The sequence below is a fragment of the Anabrus simplex genome, chromosome 10 (genome assembly GCF_040414725.1).
Source record: "Anabrus simplex isolate iqAnaSimp1 chromosome 10, ASM4041472v1, whole genome shotgun sequence".
Taxonomy (NCBI): Eukaryota; Metazoa; Arthropoda; class Insecta; order Orthoptera; family Tettigoniidae; genus Anabrus; species Anabrus simplex.
The window spans coordinates 46,834,329-46,860,802 of NC_090274.1; the positions used below are offsets into that span (position 1 = coordinate 46,834,329).

Sequence of the window (26,474 nt, forward strand, 5' to 3'; positions counted from 1 at the left end):
TGTCTATTGTGCACCAGTGTAGTAAAAATGGGTGGTAAGAGCAATCACTTGCTAATAATATTCATCATTATTAAAATATTTCCTAATCAGAGCATTCCTACAATGTTATTATGGACCTCAGAAAGTGGTGAATACAATGCTTAATTATTGGTGTATGAGGCGGTAAAAAGAAGCAGTAAAAATCAAGAGACAAGCTGTAAAAATGTGGTAAATAAATTTGTTAAATATGCTGCTTTGTGTAGACTCTTCCTTCTAAAAAGTCCATAGCCTATAGCATTTGATTTCAAGAGGCTTAAGAAGTGGGTTTAACAAACCAAAGTGAAAAAAAAAAAGGTCTTGCAGTAGTCAGTAGTTAATTATTTTTAAAACTTATGGCTTGCTAGTTCTAGAGTAAATAAAATCTTTAAGAAAAAGTGTATCTTATCTAAAGAAGCAGCTTGTGCAAACAATAAAAACCAGTTTAAAGAAGAATACCATGTCACTAACCATGAGTAAAAAAAGTCGAATGAATCAAGAAGAAATTCTCCTCTCCTGGAACATACAGTAAAGAAAAAAAAAAAAGTATTTCTTCTCCTTATGTGGGAAAAAAAATTGTCTAAATGAACTGAATTGATAAGGTCACTGCAATAGTCATGCACAAATCCTCAATTTATAGCACATCGAAAGTTAGTATCAATATTGGACTTGTAAGCAAAGCCTGGCAGCGAAGGGCTTAGATCAGACATGGCAAATAGAGTCATATTTGGCATTGGCCAGAATGTTCTACCCTGGATGGTTTTATACGCTGCTCTACCATAACTCGTACAATGCAACGCAAAGGAAAAGTTTCTTGTAAGGTCTATTTAACACCCCCCCTCCCCCCCTAGCGTGTGCAGTGCAATGGTGTGCCCACTGGTCTGTTATGGTCACAGCGTGTAGGGCACAATGATGCCATGTGAATTTTGTTATGGTTATTTGCTTTATCGTAAGATGGCAGGAAGAGAGAACTTTTGGCTGTATTTTGAGCTACTATTATTGCCAAGAGATGTTGCATATATTCGCAGTTATTTATTTTTAAAAACTTTGCACACATTTCAAGTTTGTTTGTAAGCACGGCAGGTCCTGGCGGAGTTGTTGGCAAAGCAGAAATAGTTCATGATAATACGTAAAGAATTACGAACGCATGGGGTGCCTACTACACAAAGTCACCTTACTGACATGCAACTGTCCAGGGATAAGCAGGTTAGCATATGTTTATAATTAATGTAATATGTTATTGTGCGTCTCTTGATTCTTTTCACCTGCCCGTTTGGAAATGAGCGAAATTCGTACAATACCGCAAACAGCATTGGAAATAGGCTAGAAATAATGCTCACTGTAGGTGCAGCCTGGATTTTAACGTCACGATTGAGGGGTTAAAATGCAAAGCCGTGAAGGCCCTGGGAGGGATGGAAGGTACAGGCTTCCACTATCCGTAACTTTGGCACTTGGTGGGGTAGAGCGGTTCTCTCTACGCCTAGACTCATTTCTGGTATAGGCTGAGTGAACCTCAGGGCCATATGCACGTTTGGAACTGGCAATCTCGTTTCTTAAACATTTCGACTTCCAGACAGGGAATCAAACCCAAGTCCGTCTGGGTGAACCAAGCACACCTTTACTGCCTCGGCCAGGCAGCCCCTAAAAGGTCTATTTACTGATCTATAATTACCAAAGTTTTACATTACCTGGCCCTGAATAAAAGGAAAATCTTGTTTATTTGAAATTACTGAAAGACATTTGTTGTTATTTTTTTATTGAGTGAATACAAAATGTCAAATGCTTACTTTTGAATGTGTATCTTTTTAAAATATTTATGTTACTGATGAATCATCAGCTTAATTCCAGATATTAAACGTCTAGACCTATCAGTTCTTCCCTCGTCACCTCTCTTTCTCAATGAAAATGAAAACGTTGTTGTTGTTAGGGGCTTTACGTCGCGCCGACACAGATAGGTCTTATGGCGACGATGGGATAGGAAAGGCCTAGGAGTTGGAAGGAAGCGGCCGTGGCCTTAATTAAGGTACAGCCCCAGCATTTGCCTGGTGTGAAAATGGGAAACCACGGAAAACCATTTTCAGGGCTGCCGATAGTGGGATTCGAACCTACTATCTCCCGGATGCAAGCTCACAGCCGCGCGCCTCTACGCGCACGGCCAACTCGCCCGGTGAAAAATGAAAACAATCTATTATTTATATAAGGGGTGAAAATAAGCGACGCCCACACGACCCGGGCATCTAAATTATTTCCGCAGGCCTGTAAGCTTCCAGTAACACAGGCAGCAGAAATTAAAAGAGAATTGCAGAAAAAAATTCCACAAAGAATGTTTTGAATCTTTTAAACTTGTCAAATGTACTCCACCAGTAATGCAAGAATGTCCATCAAAGAGTGACAGAAATTTTAGGCCAACACAAGTGCAAGAGACTTGGGTTGAGAAATTTGATTGGCTTACATGACTCCCTTCAAAACTGGTTTCTCAAGAAATCATTCCAATCTTGCTATATGCAGCAAATCATGTAAGAAAAATGGGCCTGTGGATTTTTTTGGTGGGCCTCAAAATATACTTTCCTAATTTGTTCCCCTGATTTATATGCATTCATAGTTATTTTGGGGGGAAAGACATCCTGGCAGCAGTGCACAAGTGGCTGCACAGACAACCAAAGTACTTTTTCTTTTTTTGGTAGACGAATTTTGTAAGCAGTGGAGGACATTCAATGGACCACATTTAAGAATTATAGAGTTAAGTAAGACTTTCGCTCAATAAAATTGTAAAAAAAGTATTTATGTAAGAAGGATAATCATCATCATCATCATAGTTTCTACGTAATCCCATTATGTGAACAAACATATTGCATTTCCTGAATTGAACAGCCTCATTTCAATTGAGTAGTCCAAGCTTTTTCTGAGCTGTACACTAAAGACACATCTGCATATAGCATACTGACCCAGGATGTAGTACCTAATAACAATAGCTATTTGCCATGCCTGCCAATACCAGGCTGGTGAATTTGAGCACTTTCAAATACTACCAAACTAAGTCGGGATCAAACCTGCCAACCTGGGCTTTGAAAGCCAAAGCTCAAATATTTGAACCACTCAGCCCAGCACTAGTGTTAAAAAGATATGCAACAATTCAATGGATTTTTCGTTTAACATGGGAAGAAATACTACACACGAGGAGAAATCAAATGAAAACTTTATACATTCAGTAAAAAACTGAAAATGTCGCATCACATTTCTCTCCGTTGGCAGTACTGTTACAAAGGCTAATGACTATCCTATGGCATCAGCACCACAGAGACAAGCAATTACCATAAAAATACCAGTGTAACAATGGCCTCCCCAATACAGAAATATAGAAAAGAAGAATAGCCGTCTGTTATTCAATTTTTGAGATATGAAGGTGTGATGCATGCTTGACACAGCAGCAACATGACTATGCTCGGCCCCATACTGGCCGTCAACAGCTGAGACCATCAAAGACCTCAATTCTGAAAGTCTTCCACATCCTCCATATTTACCAGACCTTGCCCCTAGTGATTACCACATTTGGCCCACTCAAGTGGCAATGAGAGGAAAGAAGTCCTGTTTGGATGAAGATGAAATCAGTGCATGAGTGGCTGCACAAACAAAGGACTTCTTTTGTAGAGAAATTCATGCATTTTGTAAGCTCTGAAGGACTTGCTTTGCATTATACTGAAAACTTAAACAGTTAATCCATAAAATGATAAAAAGAAAAGCAATATGTAATGTTTGCATTTGAACTGCCCTCAATTCCAATACTGACATGTGTCTTTGGATGTGCCATATCACGTACATTCTTACACAAATAATACACAGATTATGTATGTTTAAAATGATAAATATTCTTCTAATTTATGTACATTAAGTAAAAACATAAGGTATTTTCTATTATGTAATAATAATAATAATGCTATTTGCTTTACGTCTCACTAACTACTTTTACGGTCTTCGGAGACGCCGATGTGCTGGAATTTAGTCCCGCAGGAGTTCTTTTACGTGCCAGTAAATCTACCGACACGGGGCTGTTGTATTTGAGCACCTTCAAATACCACCGAACTGAGCCAGGATCGAACCTGCCAAGTTGGGGTGAGAAGGCCAGCGCCTTAACCGTCTGAGCCACTCAGCCCGGCTTTTCTATTATGAAGGTAAATACACATCCAGTCATCCTAAAAATGTCCCTTCCACCAAACTACCGAAGTTATGGAAGAAATACATTTAATGTCACAGTTATACAAGTTTTATATATTACAAACCAATTTCCTATTTCTAAATATCTTTTTATAAGACAGGCAACAGATGGATTAACTGCATTTTCGTGACAACGGTACACACCTTCAAACACAATTATCATTATTACAAGAAAAAATTCCTGCCAGATGTAGCTGTAAACTAATCAATTCCAAATATCATAAAGATAGAGTGGGGTGGGGATGGAGAGGAGGAGGAGAAAATTTATATCTTGAATAAAAGTAAACATACCTGCCATTTTGGACATACTGTATTATGACAATGAAGGCCCAGATTAATGCAGGAGGGGGGGGGGGGAGGGGCATGAGAGACAATACTGTCAGGAGAGTGACAACAGTGGGTGTGGGCCTACAGGGAGCAAAATAATAGAATCGGCAAATTGTTGAGTCTCTTGATGAGGAAACTCCCAGGCGAAACGGGAAAGCTGATTAACAATGGCGCAGGTGCCCAGGATGATCTGGAAGTGGAAACTACTACAGTGTGAGTCCGTCATGAGTCATTCATCGGGAGTCTATCAGACAGCTTCCCTGAATTAAGCGAGACTTGTTAGTTGTGAAGTGAACTGTTCTGGAACACTGCTCTGGGAGAAGCCATGTGGAGTTCAGGAGTCTGATGTGCCAGAAGGTAGAATGTTCAAGTGTGTGTGTGAGTGGAAAAGACTGCGCCCAGAGGAAAACTCAAACGCAAGTGAACTTGTAAATAACTGGTAATACAGACAGCGGATAATAAAGCGCGCTACTCTCTGAGTAGTGATTAACTGCCACAGAAGGCAGAGAGATAGGAAAATGCAATTGCAATTTAAGAATCTCATAGTTGTGTTCTTCCATACTAATTGTATATTAACTTAGTGTTATGTTTCAGAGTGTCTTATTAATTCTATATTTTATTTTTAAGGCTGAAGAAATGGGCCAAAATATGTACCTGATATGTGATTTTTCTTAAAGTTTCCTTTAAGACACATTTGTGTACTAACGCAGACTAATTGTACAGTATTCTTTTAGGAAATTATAATACGATAAATATGACACGTAGTGTGAGAAGAAAGACCAGTAGAAAAGGAGACAATCTCAACATCTTCATACAGTGTCACATGGGAACTTTTCAGGTCTGCTATCATTAAAAATGTTGAGAGTAAAGGCATATTACTATTTCAGGAGTGTATTTCTTTTGCAGAAAGCATTGCAACCAACAAACTGACACCAAATGAAATACAGTGAAACCTCAATGCGTTTTTCTGCTTAGCACGTTGTAAATTTGAAGTCCCAATTTTCATCGTACTAAATCTATATAAAGATACCTCACTTATCGCGTTAGGAATTTTGGCTATTACCACTTGGAACGATCACATTTTTCCTAGCCCTGGAAATGTTAATTCTCATCCCTTGTGAAAGGAACGTGATTTCGAACTCGGGTAAGAAAGAGCCCTTGCCACAGTTGCGTGATAATGGGAAAACACCTTGAATTCCTGAACTTCACAGGATAAGTTGCATGTTCGGGGAGCAAGTCATTAGCCTCAGGAATGTTCAGGTTTCTTGCCGGTTAGCAGTGAGATTGCTCAAAAACAGTGAGCCTGCTTGTGTTTGTCTTTCACACTCCATTCAGAAATTAGAAATTTATTTTGTGCTGAGTGGTACAGTGAAGGGTAGAGAATACTTGTCGCCTGGATTAGGAACATAATCCTGTGAAGTTGACTACTGTGGTGCACACTTGTCATGTGACAGCCTAGTTATTGATTTGGAAACAGTCGTGGAATTCCTTACTAATGAAGATAAGATTAAAAACTATCAGAAAGTGGGCTGGCTGGCGCCCGCATTTTTAAGCGTGCAGAGGTAGCATGAATGTTGAAACTCGCAACTTCGAGTTTCAACTCAATCATTCAGAGTTGGTCTAATCTAAGTTTTGTCGACTCGAAATGGCAACCAAAATTGCAGTCGTACATGGTGGAGGTTGAGTGTAACCTCCAATTCATTGTCTAAGAGTGTGACCAGAAAATAATGTTTAACCTGTGAGAGGATGCTCACGGAGTCTTCGCCCGGGCTCTAAATAATTATGATTGTGTAATGTCATAGGATTGTGATTACGAGCTGTCCCTTTTAATACCTTTTCCTCAAACTGTCGGCTAGCTGTGGGGGGAGTTTTAGCCCAGCAACAATCACGTTGTTGGTGTGAGCGCACTTTTCGTGAACGCCTGGAGCATTCCTCCGTGTGCGACCCCGCGCGTTTCTCAGCGAGGCGGAGTTATCTTCCGTGTGCGACATCTTTTATTACGGAAATTACGCAAACATTTATGCTCAGTGTGTAAATATTTCAGTGGTGTAGTGCTTTCTTACATTCTGCGTTGATATGGAAGAAGAAAATGAAAGAATTTGGAGACTGTCAAACACTGTAGAACGTGAGGAGCTGCAAGAACTGCTAAATGCAAATAAAGAAGGTCCATTTCGAAGACTGTTCTTCACTAAAAAGGCAGAAGAGACACCAATTGATGATGCCAATGTGTTGGCAGACGACTCCTACTCTGAAATTTATGTTCCTGAATTACAGGAACTAGGTAAACTAGATGAAGTACAGTAAATACAATGAACCAACCTGCATAGTACTGGAAGAGGTGGGACAACACGGTGGAACGTTCACAAACTGTCTAAAAATGTTAGGACTTTTGCACGCAATAAAATACGAACCCATTTACCTGAAGTCCAGAGAGAAGCCGTTGAAGCATGCTCTGCAATAGACGTGTGGAAACTTCTTCACTGACGATATGGTGAGTGACATAACCAAATTTACATGATGATGATGCTCCTTGTTTAAAGGGGCCTAGCATCTAAGGTCATTGGCCCCTAGCCAAATTTAAAAACATATGAATAGACAAAAAGTTAAAGTAATTACTCCCAGGAAAGAGCCACTGAACACAATGACTGCATATTTTTTTTTTTTTTTTTTTGCTATTTGCTTTATGTCGCACCGACACAGATAGGCCTTATGGCGACGATGGGAGAGGAAAGGCTTAGGAATAGGAAGGAAGTGGCCGTGGCCTTAAGGTACAGTGCCAGCATTTGCCTGGTGTGAAAATGGGAAACCACGGAAAACCATCTTCAGGGCTGCCGACAGTGGGGTTCGAACCCACTATCTCCTCGATGAATAAAATTAAGCCGACTGATCTTTTGTATATGTCAAGAATTCTGAAAGCTTCATACCTGAACTTGGAAGATCTTTGGGCATCAGTTGGCACTAGTATGAAATTCTTTCAAAACTGTATGGCTCTCAAGCATTTCAAGTTCTTAAAATACGAGCTCTTAGCTTTGACGATATAAGTAGCAGAGAGGAACGAAAATCGCTTGATAAACTTGCGCCAATCTGGGAAGTGTTCAAGAATTTTGTCAAAAACTGCCAGTGTAATTTTATAATTAGTTACGTCACGCATTGTTAAAGTAGGTAACAATATTGTGTTTTCTCGGTGTTTTAATTATGTCTTACTTCTTCATCTTATCCCACTTCAAGTGGGTTCAATGTTTCTGGCAAGTCTTTTCCACTTTATCCTACCCCACACATCATCTTCCCTTAATTTCTCCTCCTTCAGATGTTCTCTTACATTATGTCCACCTCCTTCTTGGTCTCCACCTATTTGTATTCCCATGCACAATCATATCCATCACTCTCCTCCCTAAATAGCTTTCATCCCTTTGCATAATGTGTCCATACCATAGCAGTCTTCTCTCCTGTACTTTCTTAGATACTTCTGTCACTGTAACTGTTACTCTGAATTTCTAATTTTTGATGAGGTCCATTCTTTTTTTTTTTTTTGCTAGGGGCTTTACGTCGCACCGACACAGATAGGTCTTATGGCGACGATGGGATAGGAAAGGCTTAGGAGTTGGAAGGAAGCGGCCGTGGCCTTAATTAAGGTACAGCCCCAGCATTTGCCTGGTGTGAAAATGGGAAACCACGGAAAACCATTTTCAGGGCTGCCGATGGTGGGATTCGAACCTACTATCTCCCGGATGCAAGCTCACAGCCGCGTGCCTCTACGCGCACGGCCAACTCGCCCGGTGAGGTCCATTCTAGTGACACCACTCATCCATCTTAGCATCTTCATCTCTGCAACATCTAATTTATTACATTGTGCCTTTGTTGTTGCCCAAGTCTCTGCACCATACAACATGGCTGGCCTCACTGCTGTCTTGTAGGCTTTTCTTTTAACTCTTATCCCAAGACTTTTGTCACACAGGATGCCAGACATTCTTTTCCAGTTCATCCAGGCAGACTGCACTCTGTGGTTAATCTCAGTGTTTAGGTTGCCATCCTTAGACACAAAAGATCCTAAATACGTCTCACTATTTCTGTAAAATATAACACAGCTTTATAAAAATTCTGTTATCGTTAGAACGAATGTTTAAAATTCTAGATTTCATTTTTGAACACAAGGTATGAAAATATTAGTTTAACGCACACGTATTAAGCCTATGAGAATGTATTTATGTTACTGTAATACTCCACTTATAAAGAAATATCAATTCTCGCACAAATATATCATAAGTGAAGCTCTCTTTTTCTCTATCGTGATCACGGAGGAAAACTTCGTGAGCAACCTCTGACGTTCGAACATTCTACGTGCCCTCTCACGGGTTAATAACCCACTGGTTTCCGAAAGAGTGTGATCTGCAATAAAACTTTGATATTTTTATGATCCCAAGCAAATGTTTTCATATTTGTTCTCTCGTGTTTTTCACACCTTCTAATATTTTCTGCTTATCTTTAGAAACGGTAGCTATAGTTTTCACTGTATCCGCGGATACACAACATGAAATGCCATCATATCGAAAAAATTGTATCCAGTGTTTCTATATCCCTGTTGGATTTATTTGTGTATTCAGTAGTACGTTTTCTCGCTTATCACGTTCCTTTTCCTTGTCCCCTGCAGAAAAGTCTTAACGAGGTTTTACTGTTACAAACTATCCACTTCATAGCTGTATCGATTATTTAATCTAATGGTTTTGTAAGAAAATATTTTTCACCTAATCGATACCTTTTTTATTTTGCCTTTGGCAATTTATAATATCATTAAAAATAACAGTACATGTTTTGGTCGCTTTGTGACCATCATCAGCTGTTTACACAAAAGCTTTATCTAAAATGGTATCAATTAGGTGGAAAATATTTTCTTACAAAACCATTAGAGGTTTTACTGTACATACCCTTGATGCCCAACCACATAATGCAAAATAATCTCTGTAGTCTTATGGTACAACTTCTAAATGAAAGGAATTATTGTCCATAACTGAATATTTCCTCTACCACATCTCCTTTCCACAAATCATGCATTTGACACACCGTTTTGGTTTAGTATGAGTAAGTACCTAACCACCTTGGTAGACATTAAGGTGATAAAAATACAAGGGTAATCCCAAAAATAAGGTCTCTTTTTTTTTATAAATACAGAACTCTGTTCGTGTGGCTGTTGGTCACAATATTGTGAAGAGTGTTTCCCGCGCTCGCATATAAACATGCGCACGATGCGCTGAGGCACTCAGTCTTGGCTTGGCAGCCGTTAAGAATGGAGCTCCCGTTGGATGTTACAGCCAAATACGAAGTGCGCACAGTTATTTGGTTTTTGAACACAAAAGGTACTGAACCGATTTAAATCCATCGCCAACTGACGGAAGTGTATGGTGAGTCATACATGGATGTCAAAAGTGTTCGTAAGTAGTGTAAAGTGTTTGCAGCCGGTCGGACTGAAATTCACGACGAACAAAGCTGGGGGAGACCATCAATTACCGCTGAGAAAGTCTTGAAGGTTGAGCAAATCATGCGTGAAGATCGGCGGATCACCCTGGATGATCTCTGCACTTTGGTTCCTAAGGTTTCCTGAAACGCCGCTCACAGAATTTTAACGGAAAATTTGAAATACCAGAAGGTGTGTGCAAGTTGGGTGCCGCGCATGCTGACTGAAGACCACATGCGGCAAGGAGTTGATTCTTCCCGCTCATTTCTTGAACGCTTTGCAGCCGAACACGACAACTATTTGGACTCAATTGTCACGGGTGACGAAACCTGAGCATTCCACTTGACACCTGAGACCAAGCAACAATCACGCCAGTGGCGGCATCCCTCTTCGCCAAAGCCGTGGAAATTCAAGCAAACACAGTCTGCCATTAAAGTCATGACAACTGTGTTTTGGGATCGAAAAACGGTATTGTTGGTCGACATTATGCCTGCTGGGACCACAACTAACGCTGACATGTACTGTGAGACCCTGAAAAAACTCACGACGGGCAATTCACAACCGGAGGAGAAGAATGTTGAGCAAGGCCGTAAACATTCTCCATGACAACGCTCGCTTGCACGTCGCCCGGCAAACCGCTGCTCTCCTGCAACAGTTTCAGTGGAATATCACCACCCACCTACCCTATAGTCCCGACTTAGCGCCCAGTGACTATCACTTGTTCCCTAAGTTAAAAGAACATTTGGCTGGAAAGCGATTCAGTACCGACGACGAGGTGAAAGATGAGGTTCACAACTTCCTGAACAGTATGGTGGCGAGCTGGTATGACATGGGCATACAGAAACTGAAACAGCGTCTACAAAAATGCATCGACTGAAATGGTGATTATGTAGAAAATTAGCTAAATGTCCAAGCTGTAAAATGATGTAAACCATTGTAGAAATAAACAGGTCTATGTATTTATATTAAAAAAAAAAAAAAAGAGACCTTATTTTTGGGATTACCTTCGTAATAATCATATAGCCTCAGGCATTTTGATTCGAGGCCATCCAGGCTGCCTGCACGTAAAGTTTGAAGTTCAATTTTCCTCTACAAGATGGCAAAGTAAACCGGATCTCTCTTGGATGATTTAGGCAAAGTTTTAAATAATTTCGTTGGGTAAATGGGTCACCGGAGATCTTTTACATGCTGACACCATAAGAGTGGCAAGTCAAACGGATGTTTTTTCCGCCCTTCAAAAGGCAAACTACCTTCATCAGGAGTGAACCTGCGATCTCTGAATCTGCAGGCAGATACACTACCACCGACCTACAGAAGGAGCTATTAAGGTGATGTTTTAGTTAAAAAAGAACTAAGAACAAGATCAGTAAAAAAGTAGTACGGGATAAATAACGTAATGAAAATACAACTAGTTCTTAACTTTTATTTTACTCACCCTGATAGCTACTCCAGTAATAGCATCACAGCCAAGACTATTATTAACTAGAGCTTCTACCATTGCTACAGCCTCAGTCATTTGGTGTTCCAACACCTGGTGATGAGCTGCAGCAGTCTGGAGGGAATCCTAATGGATAAAAAGATATGTTTATATAGTTAGAAACGGGGAAATTAAGGGAATACGGTGGTTAACATGAGTGCACAAAAATAAAGCATCGACAGAATAGGGATGATAACACATGTTTATTATGTTCTAAAGAAATGGAATGGGCACATCTTATATTGTTTAGAGACAATGGAAATAAGAGAGAAATTTATGGATGAGGACGATAGGAGGAAAATTGATCAGGAAACTCAGTTGTATACCGGTGTAAATTTATTGAACAGAGAGTGGATGCACCCGGGAAGAACTGCTAAATTATTCAACAATATTAAGAGAATGTGAATAAATAAACTGATAGAGGTAAGAATTGATATATAATAGTGACAGAATTGTGCTTAAGGTAACCTAGGCAATACATCTTTGTTGAAGTCGAGAGCTATTAGGTACGTAGATTATACTTCTAGCATATAAATACCGGTAATGAACCATCATATCTTCTCCAAAGCATTGCTTAAAAAAGTGGAAGCACAATCAGACTCCTGCATAGGAGAGTACCAAGCTGGATTTAGGAAGTCAAGGTCATGCACAGAGTAGATTCTGAACCTCAAAACTATCTTTACCTACAAAAACCGCAGCGCCTCACCCTATGTAGCAATTTTTGTTGAGTTTCAGAAGGCCTACGACTCGGTAGCAGTCCCTCTTTTGAGACGATAACTGAACTTTGAATCTTGTGAAGGCTACTCTAACGAACACCATGTCTGAAGTCAAATTCAGAGAGGTACTATCAAAAAGCTTCAAGATCAAAACAGGTGTTAAGACAAGGAGATGGTTTGTCCCCCATCGTGTTTAATTGTCTGCTGGAGAAGGTCATTCAGGAATGGATCATTACACTAGCGGACAACTCTGGATTAAAAATCGGCTACAAAAAAGACAAGTTAACAGTCATTTGCTTAGCCTTCACAGATGACTATACACTCTTAGCTTCAAGTATGGAAGAAGCTACGTTCCAGCCATCCTCCCTCAAACACATAGCAGCTAAACTAGGGTTGAAGATCACTGTCAACAAAACTGAGTTTCTGACCAACATCAGAGAAGCACCCAACTTCATTTCTTTGGGGGACAAAATAATACGAAAGGCCAACTCATTCAAATATTTTGGAGAATGGATAACCCCAAATATCAAGAGGACCTTGCAATGAAGAGTACATGCACCAAATCAGAAAGAGAACATATACAAGTCTTAATCCCTCTCCTTGAATATTAAACTTAGACATTACAATACCGTAATAAGACCATCTGTACTGTACACCTCAGAATGCCTAAATATGACCCGGAAAGGACAACTCAGAAAACTGGAAGAGAGAGCAAAAGATCCTCAGAAGGATTATGGGTCTCATTAAAAGAGGAGATGGGTACAGAATCAGGAACTGTACAATAAAATAGAGAGAATTACAACAGCTATGAAGAAGAGAAGACTAATATTATATGGTCACATACTCAGGATGGACAGCCAGAGACTCACTTCAAGGATCTTCAGCACTGTATCTAGAAGGAAAGCAGCAAATGCTGAATTGACTAATTCAGTTCGGAAAGACCTACAATACATAAACAGTGATCACACTGACATTTACAACCAAGATAAGTTCACAAAGTTAATCAAGACACTTGACTCTCTCCGGTTACTAACAGCTAAATCACTGCATCCAGGATAGGAGCGAAATGGACTCAAGAAAGAAGACATCCATAGCGCTAGAAGGAAGGAATACAGGGCTAAGAAGAAGAAAAGCTCACCAGGGTTAAGAACCATGTGGTCCACTGCAGGCCTAAACGAAGAAGAATAATGAACCATCATATCCTATTTAAATTGCATGTTTTGATAATATATTCACATACCTGCCAACTTTACAAAACAAAAAAATCAGGAGATTTTTATATGAAAATCAGAAAAAAATGAGAAATCAGGAGATACAATATTGGTTAAAACTGCTCATTCTACATGTCTTGTGCAATACAGGAGTACTATGGCACATATTATAACACTTATTGTATCAAACTCCGACTGTTGCTATACGAAGCTACAAGGCTACAAATTACACATCTCTATCTATTCCCTTACAGGAAGTATGCGAGAGATGATCGGTCTATAATGAGCCTTCCAAAAACAGTATGAACTGATGCTCCACATGTGTGAATCAGTCAGGCACTTAAGATGCCATTACTTAGCAAATGCATAGATTAATATATTGTGCATCACATGCCTGCGTGATTATGTGAAGCGCAATGCTGTTTTTATGAAGTAATATATTAAAATTCACCAGAATTGTCTCCAAATGGCTCCTAAAATCACTAGAAAACTCACTAGTCACTATCTTTGAAATTCTGTCACTATATTACTAAAAAGGACTCCAAATCTAGCGATTACTCTCTAGAATCGACTAGACTGGTGTGAATGAACACGAACATAGCATGCGTGAACAAGAGACTGGCAATCAATACACGCGTCGTGATATACAGGTTTCAATAAACATCACATATTCGCGTGCATTTCTCGTATTAATAAACGCCGATATTTCATTTGAAAGCGGCCAATGAACGAAGGACTTCTGGCCACTGGCGTACAAAGCTGAAATGACGAGATTTGAAAACAAAGGTTTGAAGTTCACCAAAATAAAAGCTAAAATCAGGAGTAAGAATAATGAGCAGGCGGGAAAAACTGTCAAAAATCGTGAGTCTCCCGCCTACATCAGGAAAGTTGGCAAGTATGTATTGATTTGAGACGTCAGACGTGGTATGCAGGGACTGAGGATGAGTACTGTGGTGACCGTCACTTTGAGAGGTCACATTTCTGGTGTATCTGATGAATCTCTATAGCATATGATGTCTTCTGGACACTTCTTTATTTATGCTTTCTTCATGTTTTATAATTATGGTATAGAATATTAACTTTTAAAAATAGAAACATAATACACAATCGATAGAAAACTAGGCGAAGATGTTAACTACGAGGGATAACATTAGGATTGGCTCATACATAAGAAAAGTAATGGAAAAGAAGGAACAAATTAAGTTGCATACAAAATGTAATAATGTTGTGCACATCAGAACTGCATAGACGAAAGTGATATGGTTATATGAAAAGAATGGCCAGAATTTCTCAGGGAAAAGAACACAAGTAAGGCCTACAGACATTTGGGAAAAACAAATCTGTAGAGAACTTGTCGAAGAGAAATATAGGATGGACACAAAAACTGGAACAGCAAATGCTAATCGGGTTGGGTCCAACAGATGGGAAGAGGCTCTTTTATAACCGTAGCTGTTTTTCTAGAATGGAGAATCTATAATGAAATATTATCACTGTAATTATATGCCAATACTCTAAAAACTTTAATAATAATAATAATAATAATAATAATAATAATAATAATTTTTCTCACCTGCATGGAACCCAACGGCTTAATCAGATTGTCATCTTCATCACTGTCGAACAGGACATGACCCTGACTCAGGTAGTGACTACTGAATGCAGCATGTTCATTGAAGGCATTCATCCATTTCTGGAAGGATATTTTTAATTAAAACATAGAACAGCTATGACTTGAGCAGTCTTAGTTTAACATCAAACATTTTCAGACATTTTCAAGAATAAAAAATTTAGAATCGTCAGCTTTAGGTAGTGGTGGTGATTGTTTTAAGAGGAAGGATAACTGAGCAACCATCCTCTCTAGGTGCTAATCAGAGGAAGAAATCGAAAAGGCCAGATTTATAAAAAGTTGCTTTACATTGCACCGACACAGATAGGTCTTATAGTGACGATGGGAAAGGAAAGAGCTAGGAGTGGGAAGGAAGCGTCTGTGGCCTTAATTAAGGTATAGCTCCAGTTTTTGTCTGGTGTGAAAATGGAAATCCATCTTCAGTGCTGCCGACAGTGGGGTTCAAACTCACTATCTCCCAAATGCAAGCTCACAGTTGCGTGCCCTTAACTGGAGGTCGGACATTTTGAAGGGTGAAGGTAGTGGAAAAAAAAGGTTAATGCCATGAATTTTCTCTTGTAGTTCTTTTACAGGCCAGTAAATCTACTGACATATGGCTAACATATTTAAGCACCTTCAAATATCACTGGACTGACCCAGGATCTAACCCACCAAGTTGGTCTCAGAAAGCCGGCATTCTACCGTCTGATTGGATGAAAAATCGTCGCCCGTACCAGTACTTTATATGAATGACAACTGAACAAAATAATATTAAAATAATATTCAATGACTAATTCATCTTTAAGGCAGCTCCCAAATTTCTTGACAATACAATCCTCCAATTTGAAGGCAAAAATCTCTGTTCAGGTTTCCAACATCTTGATGATTACCCATCTTCCTCGAAGAGATGATGGTCTAGATTGGAATAGTCATAATCAGAATGTCCAACATCAGGACTGTATGCTGGATGAGGTAGAAACTCTCTTACATCGAATGTTCAAATTCCTGGAATTCCAATCCAGCAAATATTGCCGGATGTTCTAAAGCTTTCTGTTGTGCACTATAATGCACCTTCTACTCATTAAAACCGACTAGATAATTTTAAAACTCTGTAAGCCTGACCCCACTGCTCACACTAGAATTTAGTATCAACTGAATGATCATTTGGGATGGATTCCAAGCCGCCACAAGGGAAACAATCTTGATGAGTAACTGATAAGGTCCTTTCCCATGTGGTAGCAACTGCTTTTTCTTCTACAGATGATGCAAAACCAGCCAGGCCTTTCTACAATCAGGCATCTAGGAGATTTGTTTGTTAATATCAACTCAATCGCTGGACGAGTCCTGTTATAGCGCTTGGATTTTCCAATCAATGTATCTACACTACATTGATTACACAATTGGATTTATCACTTTACAAAGGAAATTTAATATGTCCTCCTATTCAATAAATACACATCTCCATCATTAGATGGAGTAATAATAGTCAAACATGTTTCAACACGTTTGAGCCATCTTCAGTGAAAAAAGGAGGTTAAAGTTATTTACATAATAGATGCTAAGAAATGTGTTAAAACGTAATGAAGGAAAGAAAGAAAAACAAAAGAGACATGATGGAATTAAAACAATTCAATATGTACACATTTCCATGATTAGGTTGAGTAATAACTCGTTTGAGACATCTGCAGTGAAAAGGTTAGGAAAGGACTACGAGTGAGAAGGAAGCAGCCGTGGCCTTTTTAGGTACAGCTATTGTGTTTGAAAATGGGAAACAATGGATAATAATCAGGGCTACTGACAATGGGGTTCAAAACCAATAATCTCCTGAATGCAAGCTCATAGCTGCACACACAACCCATGGCCAACTCTCTCTGTACACCATTGCTGAACTGTCTGAATCGTTCTGATGCTATTCTAAAACTCTTCAAAACCCTTCACCGTCTACCTCACATACTAGGAAAGATGACAAACTAGTAGGAATCTTATGGTAGCATCAACAAGTGGAACCCTGGGAAGGAATCTGGAGTCTGCTAAAGAATGCAAGTAATTTTAATTGATAGGATCTGGGACTGAGATAGGTAGAATAAGAAATGAAATAAGGTACCACCTCAGCATCAACCTACAACAGGACAGCAAGAACCAGGGCAATATCAGCATTGAGTTTTCCAACAGGTTATTCAGCTGTGAAGGTAAATGACTATTACAAAAACTTGTGTGTTCACCAGACTGAAAAGCTTTCAACTAACATTTTACTGAGTCGACACTGGAAAGTGTGGCTTCCTTCTTAACCCTCCAATACTCACGCGGGCTACAGGTGTAGCCCAGTCATTTACAATAGTGTCCGAAAGTTAAGCATAATCACTAAATGAGGCCATACCGCCTGATAGGAATGTCAGACGGATTGCTGAACAAACGGAAGTTGACACACCATGTCACACAACTTGTCCAAAAAAAAAAACCCAGTGTTAGAAAGGTTCTGATAGCTAAGGTACACCTTTGACAACAACTAACAAAACTTGGCAATGCCTTCAACAAAATATGCTGATAATAGGGTGTATGGTTACCCCTAACGCCCACACCAAAATATGCTGTTAATAGGGTGTATGGTTACCCCTAACGCCCACACATGCTTCGCAGCAACATGGCATGCTCTCTATCAGATGGTCCAAGAGCTCTTGTGGCAGTCGATCCTATTCCTCCAAAAGGGCAATGCGAAGGTCTTGGAGGGTCCTTGGTGGAGGCTGACGGGATGCAATTCACCTTCCCAATGAATCCCAGGCATGTTCTATAGGATTCAGATCCGCAGACCTCACTGGCCAGTCCATGCGATGAATGTCTTCCCCAGCCAGAAATTCATCCACCAGAGCAGCGCGGTATGGTCGGGCATTATCGTCCATTAAGAGGAAGTCTGGAACAACCGCACCTCTGAAGAGTCGGACATGTGGTCTCAGTACCTCATCCCTGTATCTCTGAGTGTTAACAGTGTTCCTTGGACCACCTATGAAGATGTGCAGGTCCGTACGGCCACTCAATATAATGCTGCCCCACAGCATGATGCCGCCACCACCATACTGGTCCCGTTCCATGATGTTCCTGTGCTTGTATCGGCTACCCGATTCTCTCAAGATTAATGTGCAACGGGAATCGTTCTGCAAACTGAAGCGGGATTCATCTGTGAAGAGCACATGCCTCCATTCATTCATGGTCCAGTTTCGACGTCGATGGCTCCACAGTAAACAGGCCCGTCTCTGTGCTGGAGTGAGCTGGACGCACACTGCTGGACGTCGAGCAAACAGCCCTGCTGTTCTGAGCCTCCAGTACACAGTTTGCCGAGATATGGCAACGCCTGAGACAGTGAGACAGCTGCAAGCTTCGCCGTCAATTGTCTTGCAGGTGCACTCCGATTTCGTCGGGCGGTTAAGGCCAGACAACGGTCCTGCTGTGTGGCACATTAAAGGATATGGCGACTTTGGTCTGTGTCTGGCCTGCTTCCAAGCGGCCGAGTATTCTACCCTGCAAAATGGGGTCCAAATGGTGTCATAGTGCCATTATGTTGTCATGTTCACCACAAGATTACACTATGCACACTATAACAGCGCAAACACGACTGAGGGAATATGGGGCGCAGGCACTGGCTGTGTTTACCTTGCGGTTACCCTGCTAGTCAAAGCAGGGAACAGTCCTTTCCTATACAAAGCGAACACGTAAGGTTGGTAGGTGCATATGTCGTACGATTTGTGGTCTATTTCCTGCTGCCCTGCTTACAAGTAACTTATGCTTAACTTTTGGACACTAGTGTATTTTATTGTAGTACAGAGTATATTCGTTGCTAGGAATATTGATATTTTCTATAGCTGCCTGTCAATGTTTCAATTAAACTGCCGAGTGTGTTTCCGGCTTGACTAGCTGTGCCATACAGGTGCCAGACGGATTAGAAATGATCAGGGCTATAATAGTAGCCCGCGCGAGGATTGCTTTTACAGTGCTAACAATGACCGAGCAAAGGAAACGTCGCCACGTAGAGGACTTTCAAATCAGTCGGTGGTTAGATGAAAGTAGTGATAGCACTGTTAGCGGTGATAGTGACGATAGTGAACTGGATACACTTACACATGAAATACACCAACCTGAATCTGATGAAGGTACAAGCAGTGAGGAAAATACCCCGCCCGAGTTTCCCGCGACAAATGACGATGCAGTTACCGGCAGCAATGATTCCAAACGGTTCAAGGCCAAGGACACTTTCCAGTGACTAAGGGATCATCCACGTACCAATGTACGAACAAGAGCCCATAATGTTATCGTGAACTTTCCTGGCTCTAAGGGATTTGCTCATACTATGAAATCTGAACTTGAATGCTTAGAACTTTTTATAGATAATATTATACAAATGATAACCACAGTGGCAGGTATTTATATAATTAACCCCTTAACTGGGTACCAAGTTCTCTACATGTGTATCCTTCCCTGGATACATTTCCCCACTTTATGATATTTAAATATTTCCTGCAAAAATGTGTATACAATTAATTTAATGTAATATAATAGTGATTATTATACTTCAATTAGCATTATGTTTATACGTGGTTATATATCCAGATGATATCTGTGTGATATAGGTGGAAACAAGGTCATCCATGAACGCACTGAATATTGTATTTACCCCTGTAAAAGCAATTCTTGGTTATGGGACACCATTTGCAACAAACTGAGGTGGTTGCCACATTCTGAACATCTTCCTTGTCATTTGGTTCATATGGAACCACTTATTTTCGGGATCACTTTCACTGTCCTCTTCAATATATATCCATGCATCATCACTTGCTAAAAAATACCTCATCTTCACCCTCCGCTTCTATAACTGTCAAAATACCAGTACAGTCAAGCTGATATACTTGACGTTCGGAAGCCTTGCTCCTCGACATTAACAGCTGCGCGGGAGCATCGTGCAAGGAACCAAAACAAATTAATTTTAGCAGGCTGTGATAGCTATACAATTCAATACCATACGCAGCGTGATATTGCGGAAAATATATCAACTAATACGGTAGACTCGATGGCGACGTCATATGCTGTCACTCCAAAAGAAACAAGCAAAAAATTTACGACTGACTTATGTTGTCATACCCACCATAGAAGCCCAGCACAAAAACATCTAAAGATGTCATGCCCATTTAAGGGGTTAAGAGATAAGTTTGAACGTGACTGTGATGCAAAATTTACTGATACTACAGAAATATGTGCTTTGATAGGCATTATCTACCAAAGTGGGCGTCTAGGCATTAACAGGAAGAACAGCAAGCAAGTGCGGGATAACTCCAACAGATCAGGTGTGGAAGCTTGCTATCTAGCAATGAGTGACAACAGATTCCACTTCCTAATGCGATGTCTTAGGTTTGACGACATTAGAGACTGCCGAGATAGGAGACGCATTGATCAATCAGCTCCTATTACGGAAATATTTGAATTTTTTGTGCAAAATTTCCAGTGTTTTTATGCACCAAGTGAATACTGTACAGTAGGTGAGTAATTGCTGGCATTGCGTGGAAAGTGTCCCATCAGAGTATACATGCCTAAGAAGCCTGGTAAGTAAAGAATCAGTTTTGAATCAGTGTCTTCTTCTACCACTACACTGAGTCCCCATTCCAAATTATTAATTTTAAAACATCTCGTAAGTTTGTACCTCCCACTGACTAGATATGTAAAAATGCGTACTTATGCTGCATTGCTCTTTATATAAATTTCTGTTTCAAAATCCACTCATTCACTTCAATATTTTCAGCAGCAGTGTATGATGTACAACAGTTATTCCACTCATTCACTTGTAATTCCACTCACGAGAAAACCACATTTCTCCAGATGCCTTGTGAAGGTTTGCCGCATTGCGTGAGAAGGGAATCGAAGACTTCAATGACAGACTAATTGGGCTATCGTTAAGCAATGAAAATCCCAGGAATTGGTTTCCGGTCAATGCTGACCGCTCACTTTTGGACTTCTTCTGTAAACTTTACTACGAAGGAGTTATGAGGTTTCCTTTGCTCAGTGACAATTATATACATTACTAGCATGCAACCGCGGCTTCGCCCGTGTTTATTAATTCAACTGTTTAATGTTTTAACCCTGACTTGTCAAATTAAAGTTCGCTGTGTTGTCCCTACTACTCGTATTTTAAATGTGAATTTCTATCTTATATGACCTGTGTTCATCTTTCACGATTTTGGAGATAGCACTTGCTCTTACATGATGTATTTAGGCTATAAACTTTTATAGCAAGCTGTACTGGATCAAGGAGAGCAGTATATGCAATTTAAGACAAATTATGTTACACTTTTATAATTATTATTACTATCATTATCGCATACTGATAGGTTTTGTTAGTAAATTCTCCTGAACAAATTATTGGTGAAAAAAAAACTGAAAATCACGAATTCAATGTCTGGTTTCATACCTCGCGGTGATTTTGTAGCCTGAAATCACAGCAAATGGATATTTCTTGAAATCGGGATCTGTTGATTTATAATTGCGCCAGCCGTCAGCATCAGTTACGTGTTTGATTACGGTATACAAGCAGACCATTGCCAGTTCATATGTAGGCGCCGTCAAATGCTATTAGATATATTCATTACGGTACAAGGAATGAGTAAAGGTGCGAAAATACTGGGTTTTTGTACTATTACCTGACATACACAACACTGAACAGTACACTGTGTATGACTAAGACAGCACATGGCGACCCCATGTTTGTTTATTACTGCTCGAGCCTTCGCGTGCGTGAGTGGACTGGACACAGCTGACGGCTACACTGCCATCTAAATAATGGGTGTCAAATAGTATCTAGGTTTTACAAAGTTCCACGCTGAACCAAACTATTGCAGTACAGTATAGCATTGTGTATTTTATCGGCCAAAAAAAGAGGAGACGAGCGGTGGGCGATAAAATGCCATGTCAGGCCTTGACAGACATGCAACCAGAAAGGGAATATCGTAATGTTGGCCCTCCCCCGACAGACTAGTGGTAAGGGTTAAACCCATTTATTTCAAAGCAAAATTTTAAAAAACCCATTTATTTACACACATCATTTTTTCATAAATTGTATGAGTTACATTATTTTAAATTATATTGTTACTTTCACTGCTTAAGAAACTGGGTTAGTGGATGGTACAAATAACATTAAAGTAATATAAAAAACCATATCAAATATATATTTTTTTCCTTATAGAGCTTCTGGATAAACTATTTAAGAGCCCTTCCATTTGGAGCTAAGATGTATGGTGTGTTTGCCTTTCCAACTCTTGAACAACCAACGCACAGTTGACCATGGGAGAAGCACGGTTTCCTAAGATCAAGCCCTACAACTTTAAGCAATTGTCCTTGTGCCTTGTTGACGCATACAGCGAACGTCTAAATTCTAATGGTATATCCGAATTCCAGGAATGAACACTACTTCACCTGCGGCATGTCCAGCCATGATGGTGGCTTCAATACTATTCGACATCAGTTTCTTGACCAAGAATTATGACCCATAGTCGAAACAATGAAAATGATAAAATGATTAACGAAGGCTGGTCTTTACCTATATAAAGACTCATCTAAGAATAAGCCTGTATTAACAATTTCAGATCTCTGCTTGCAGTAGTTTTGGCTGGGCATCACACATATACACACGTAAAAGTTGCTTGTTGACGACGTTTACAACTTCATTTCTTGGAGCATGAATTGCTCTCTGACACAGCCATGCATGACAATTTTAAGTGAATGAAATGAATATCGGGTAAATGTCGAGTCTTGCTCTTACATGCAATTCGAAGGATTTATTTGCAGTGTCGTTGCAACTACAAGGTAAGTGAATGAAATGAATGTCAGATACATATGAAACAAATAACTGAAATGATAAAAAGACTAAAATAACGAAGGCAAGTCTTTACCTAAATAAAAATTCATCTAAGAAAACACCTCAGTGAACAACTTCAGATCTCTGCTTGCTGTACATTTAGCTGGTCGTCGCACACATACTGTTATGGATATTACATACTGAATATGGCTCCTTGTGTCGGGGACCAAAAATGGCTTCCTGCACCACAGACTTAAAATGGTTCCTTGACTTGCGTTCTCTACCTATTGTACCAGGAAAAGTTGTGGGCAAAGGGCATGAGTAGGACCTCAGGGAGTGGAACTGGGTTTTGGAGCCGATACAGAGAAGGATAGTCTCGCAGAGCAAATAATAGATGGTAAATAAATTTTTTTTCTTAAAACAATTTATTAATTTTTCACCCTGCGGTATGATTATTGACTCAAATTTTGCATAGAAATTAAATGTCGAAAAAAATGGCATAAATATCATTGGTTTCAAAGTCTTTCATATGTGGGAATTTCCACCTAAAGTCTTTTTAAACCTAAGCACACTTTTATAATTGTAAATGGATATGAGAAATTATCAAAGTTTTCAGTTCTCAGTTCGTCAATCTCGATATATAGCACACCTGAAAGCCTACAGTCTTTCTACGAGAAATGAAACTGAAATTAAATTTATCACTTTGAGAAATTATGAAAATTGTTCACACGCGACACTGAAGTTTCACTGTTCAAAATAAATGAAAAAGTTTAGTCAGTTTGTTACTCACTTATGACAAGAACTGTTGCTACCAAATGTCGAAAGATGGACGTCTGGAATGTTCCATGTAGAATCAGGATTGGCGATGTTGACGTTCCCAATGAGGTGATGACAGCTGAAACTGGATCACGTTGAGTTGTAGCTTGTTCGGGTGATTTTCGCACACGAAAATTTACTTAGTGTGAGTAGTTTATCACTGACACTGTTGAACACTATTTATGGCGTATGAAGAATCACAGTCCTTTCTGTACGAAATGCTATTTACAGTCGTTATTGAAACGTTCATAATCACACAGTTCACATAAAAAAAAAGAAAGTAAGTCGATAAGCACAGTCTTTGAACACAGTCTGAAGTTGCTAGGGATTATTTTCTGCTAATCCTGTTACTATAATGTTATATTAACACAGAAAAGTTCTCACTTTTTCACTCAAATTACTACTGTGAGTCTTATGTTGATGTGACGTGAATATGAGTTCTGGTAATTCTAAGTATTAGGCTCAGTAGAAGTTCAATGTTACTTGAAGTTACCTAAGTCCACACGTAATGAAATAGTTAATATTTGTACTCCAATAAGTTCACTCGCGTTACAGTCTTAAATGTCTTTAGGATTATATTGTAATCGCGACGCGGTATACTAACTGCAGTGCGACGTCCTTTAATAATTCTATCGGTGATAGAATTTCGCGTTCCGGAGATACGACGGAAAGTACTTCTACCGTGACTGCGCAAACATACTGTACGCGGGCCGGTCTCTTCGCTATCTCACTCACACAGCTGTTTGCTTGTCCTTGTACTAGTTTGCGGGCTGTCTGGCCTTGACATATATAGATACCAGCGCAGGGAGGGGTGACGGCTCTCTCGGCCATGTGACCGTGATTACGTAATTTCGTTGAGACTTTAAATGATTATAACTCAACAACCGTTTGATGAATTAATTTGAAATTTACAGGGATTAACTTTTATGATGTTTGCTATAATTCAGCGTTTGTCCCGTTGAAATTGGTTTAGGCGTTAAAAAGCTGTTAAAAGAAAATTTCTTTCGAGAAATATCTCTAGGGGAGGTGAGCTTCAAGCGACAGGTGACGTCACTTGACTCCGCCTAGCGCACTCGTAGGGTCTGGCACATACTGGAACATTCTTTACATGGATGTTCGTACGTCGGTCGGATCTTTAATGCTGGAAATAACATTTCTTTCAATTAACATGGACCAGGACCTAGGACTTCCTGGTACATCTTCCCCTTGGTTGGACGAAAAGAAAATACGCAGGATTTTCTTTTCCAGGCTTTACTCTTCCTGTGGTACATATTGTTTTAAATTGGCTGAGTTATAAATACCCTCGAAAGTGCCGTCCAATTTTACAATTTCATAAGCCCCGTTTCTCAATACAGTGCGGATACGGTAAGGACCTACGAATAGTGGACAGAACTTAGCGTAAATCCTTCTCTCAGGGTTGGAGGTAGCTGGTCTCCGTATTAAAATAAGGTCTCCAGGATTCAATGGTCTTCTGAACTTCCTATTACGCTGGCGTCGTTCTCTGATGGTGGCTGCATGTCTTAACCTGATCAGCGCGTCGTTGATCTTGACTTGCTGCGGCACATTAGCATTTGGTAGGGCTGGTAATATTCTGTCCCAAGGTCGCTCTGGTTTTGACCCGTGATGTAGGCTGAGGGGAATGTCATTAGTAGATTCATGCACAATAGAGTTCATAATTTTTTGCATGACTGGCAAGACCTCGATCCACTTCCAGTGATGTTCACTACAATAAATTCGACAGAATTTAGCGAGTTCTCTCATTATTCTTTCAGCAGGGTTAGCTTCCGGATGCCTAATAGAATTCATGATATGTCGAATGTTGAGCTCTTCCAAAGCCTGTTGGAATTCTACGGAAGTGAATTGCGTTCCGTGATCCGTTAGTAGGTATTCAGGCTTTCCCATCTCAGGGATGATGTTTCTTTTCAGCCTCCTTAAGATGTTACCGGCGTTAGCTTTCTGGATAGGCAATAACATAGTATATTTGGAAAAGACATCCACAACTACGATGACATGTCTGTTCCCCCTGGTCGCCTTTGGCAAAGGGCCGTACAGATCGATTGCCATTATTTCTCCGGGCTTTTCCGGGATCAGCGGTTTGGGAAATTCCTTGAGGAGATAATTATTCGGCTTGATCCGCTGGCATAAATCACAGGACCGTAAAATTCTCCTAATGTCTCGCCTAAGATATTCCCATGTAAACCTTTCCTTAATAAGGTTGAGAACTTTATCCGTACCAGCATGACCTGAAATTGAGTGACAGTGCCATATGATAGCCTTCCTGATTTTAACAGGTGCATAAATCCTGCATTGCGTCTTGGCTAAGTCAATGTGTTTCATAAGAATTCCATCCCTTAAACAGAAATTTGAAGAAAGTCGTTGGAGACGTGGGAATTCATCATCATCGGCAGGAATCGAACCTGATAAAAATCGAATTAATTCCCTACAATTGGCGTCTCTTCGTTGCATCTGGGTAAGGTAACGAAGTTTGCGAAGACATTCTTCGTCATCATCAGTCATGATGTTAACCTCGTGAACTTCAATAACTTCAGCAGGGTTGCGGCTGAGGGCATCTGCTAATGCATTCTTCCGACCAGGCCTATGTATTACAGTGAGGTCAAACTGTTGAATAAAAATGGCCCATCGGGAAACTCTCTCATTTGTCATGTCGGATGATAGTATGAATGTCAGAGCTTTATGGTCTGTGTAAATCGTAATGGGATAGCCGTAGATAATTTTCTTCCAATACTGGAGAGAAAAAACAACAGCCAAAGCTTCGAGTTCAGTTATGGTATAAGACTTTTCGTGAGGTCGTAG

The 26,474-nt window shown here is 40.0% G+C and overlaps 1 protein-coding gene across 1 annotated transcript in view; it reads right to left on the bottom strand.

The window, feature by feature from the left end:
• The window catches only part of LOC136882025 (oxysterol-binding protein-related protein 2), a 495,565-nt gene that overhangs the window by 411,224 nt on the left and 57,867 nt on the right, over positions 1-26,474 (bottom strand). Inside the window, exons 8-9 of the mRNA XM_068229471.1 lie at positions 14,978-15,097; positions 11,439-11,567 (exon numbers count right to left, since the gene is read on the bottom strand). Coding sequence (XP_068085572.1) covers positions 11,439-11,567; positions 14,978-15,097 — 249 coding nt within the window. The remainder of the gene's footprint in view (positions 1-11,438; positions 11,568-14,977; positions 15,098-26,474) is intronic.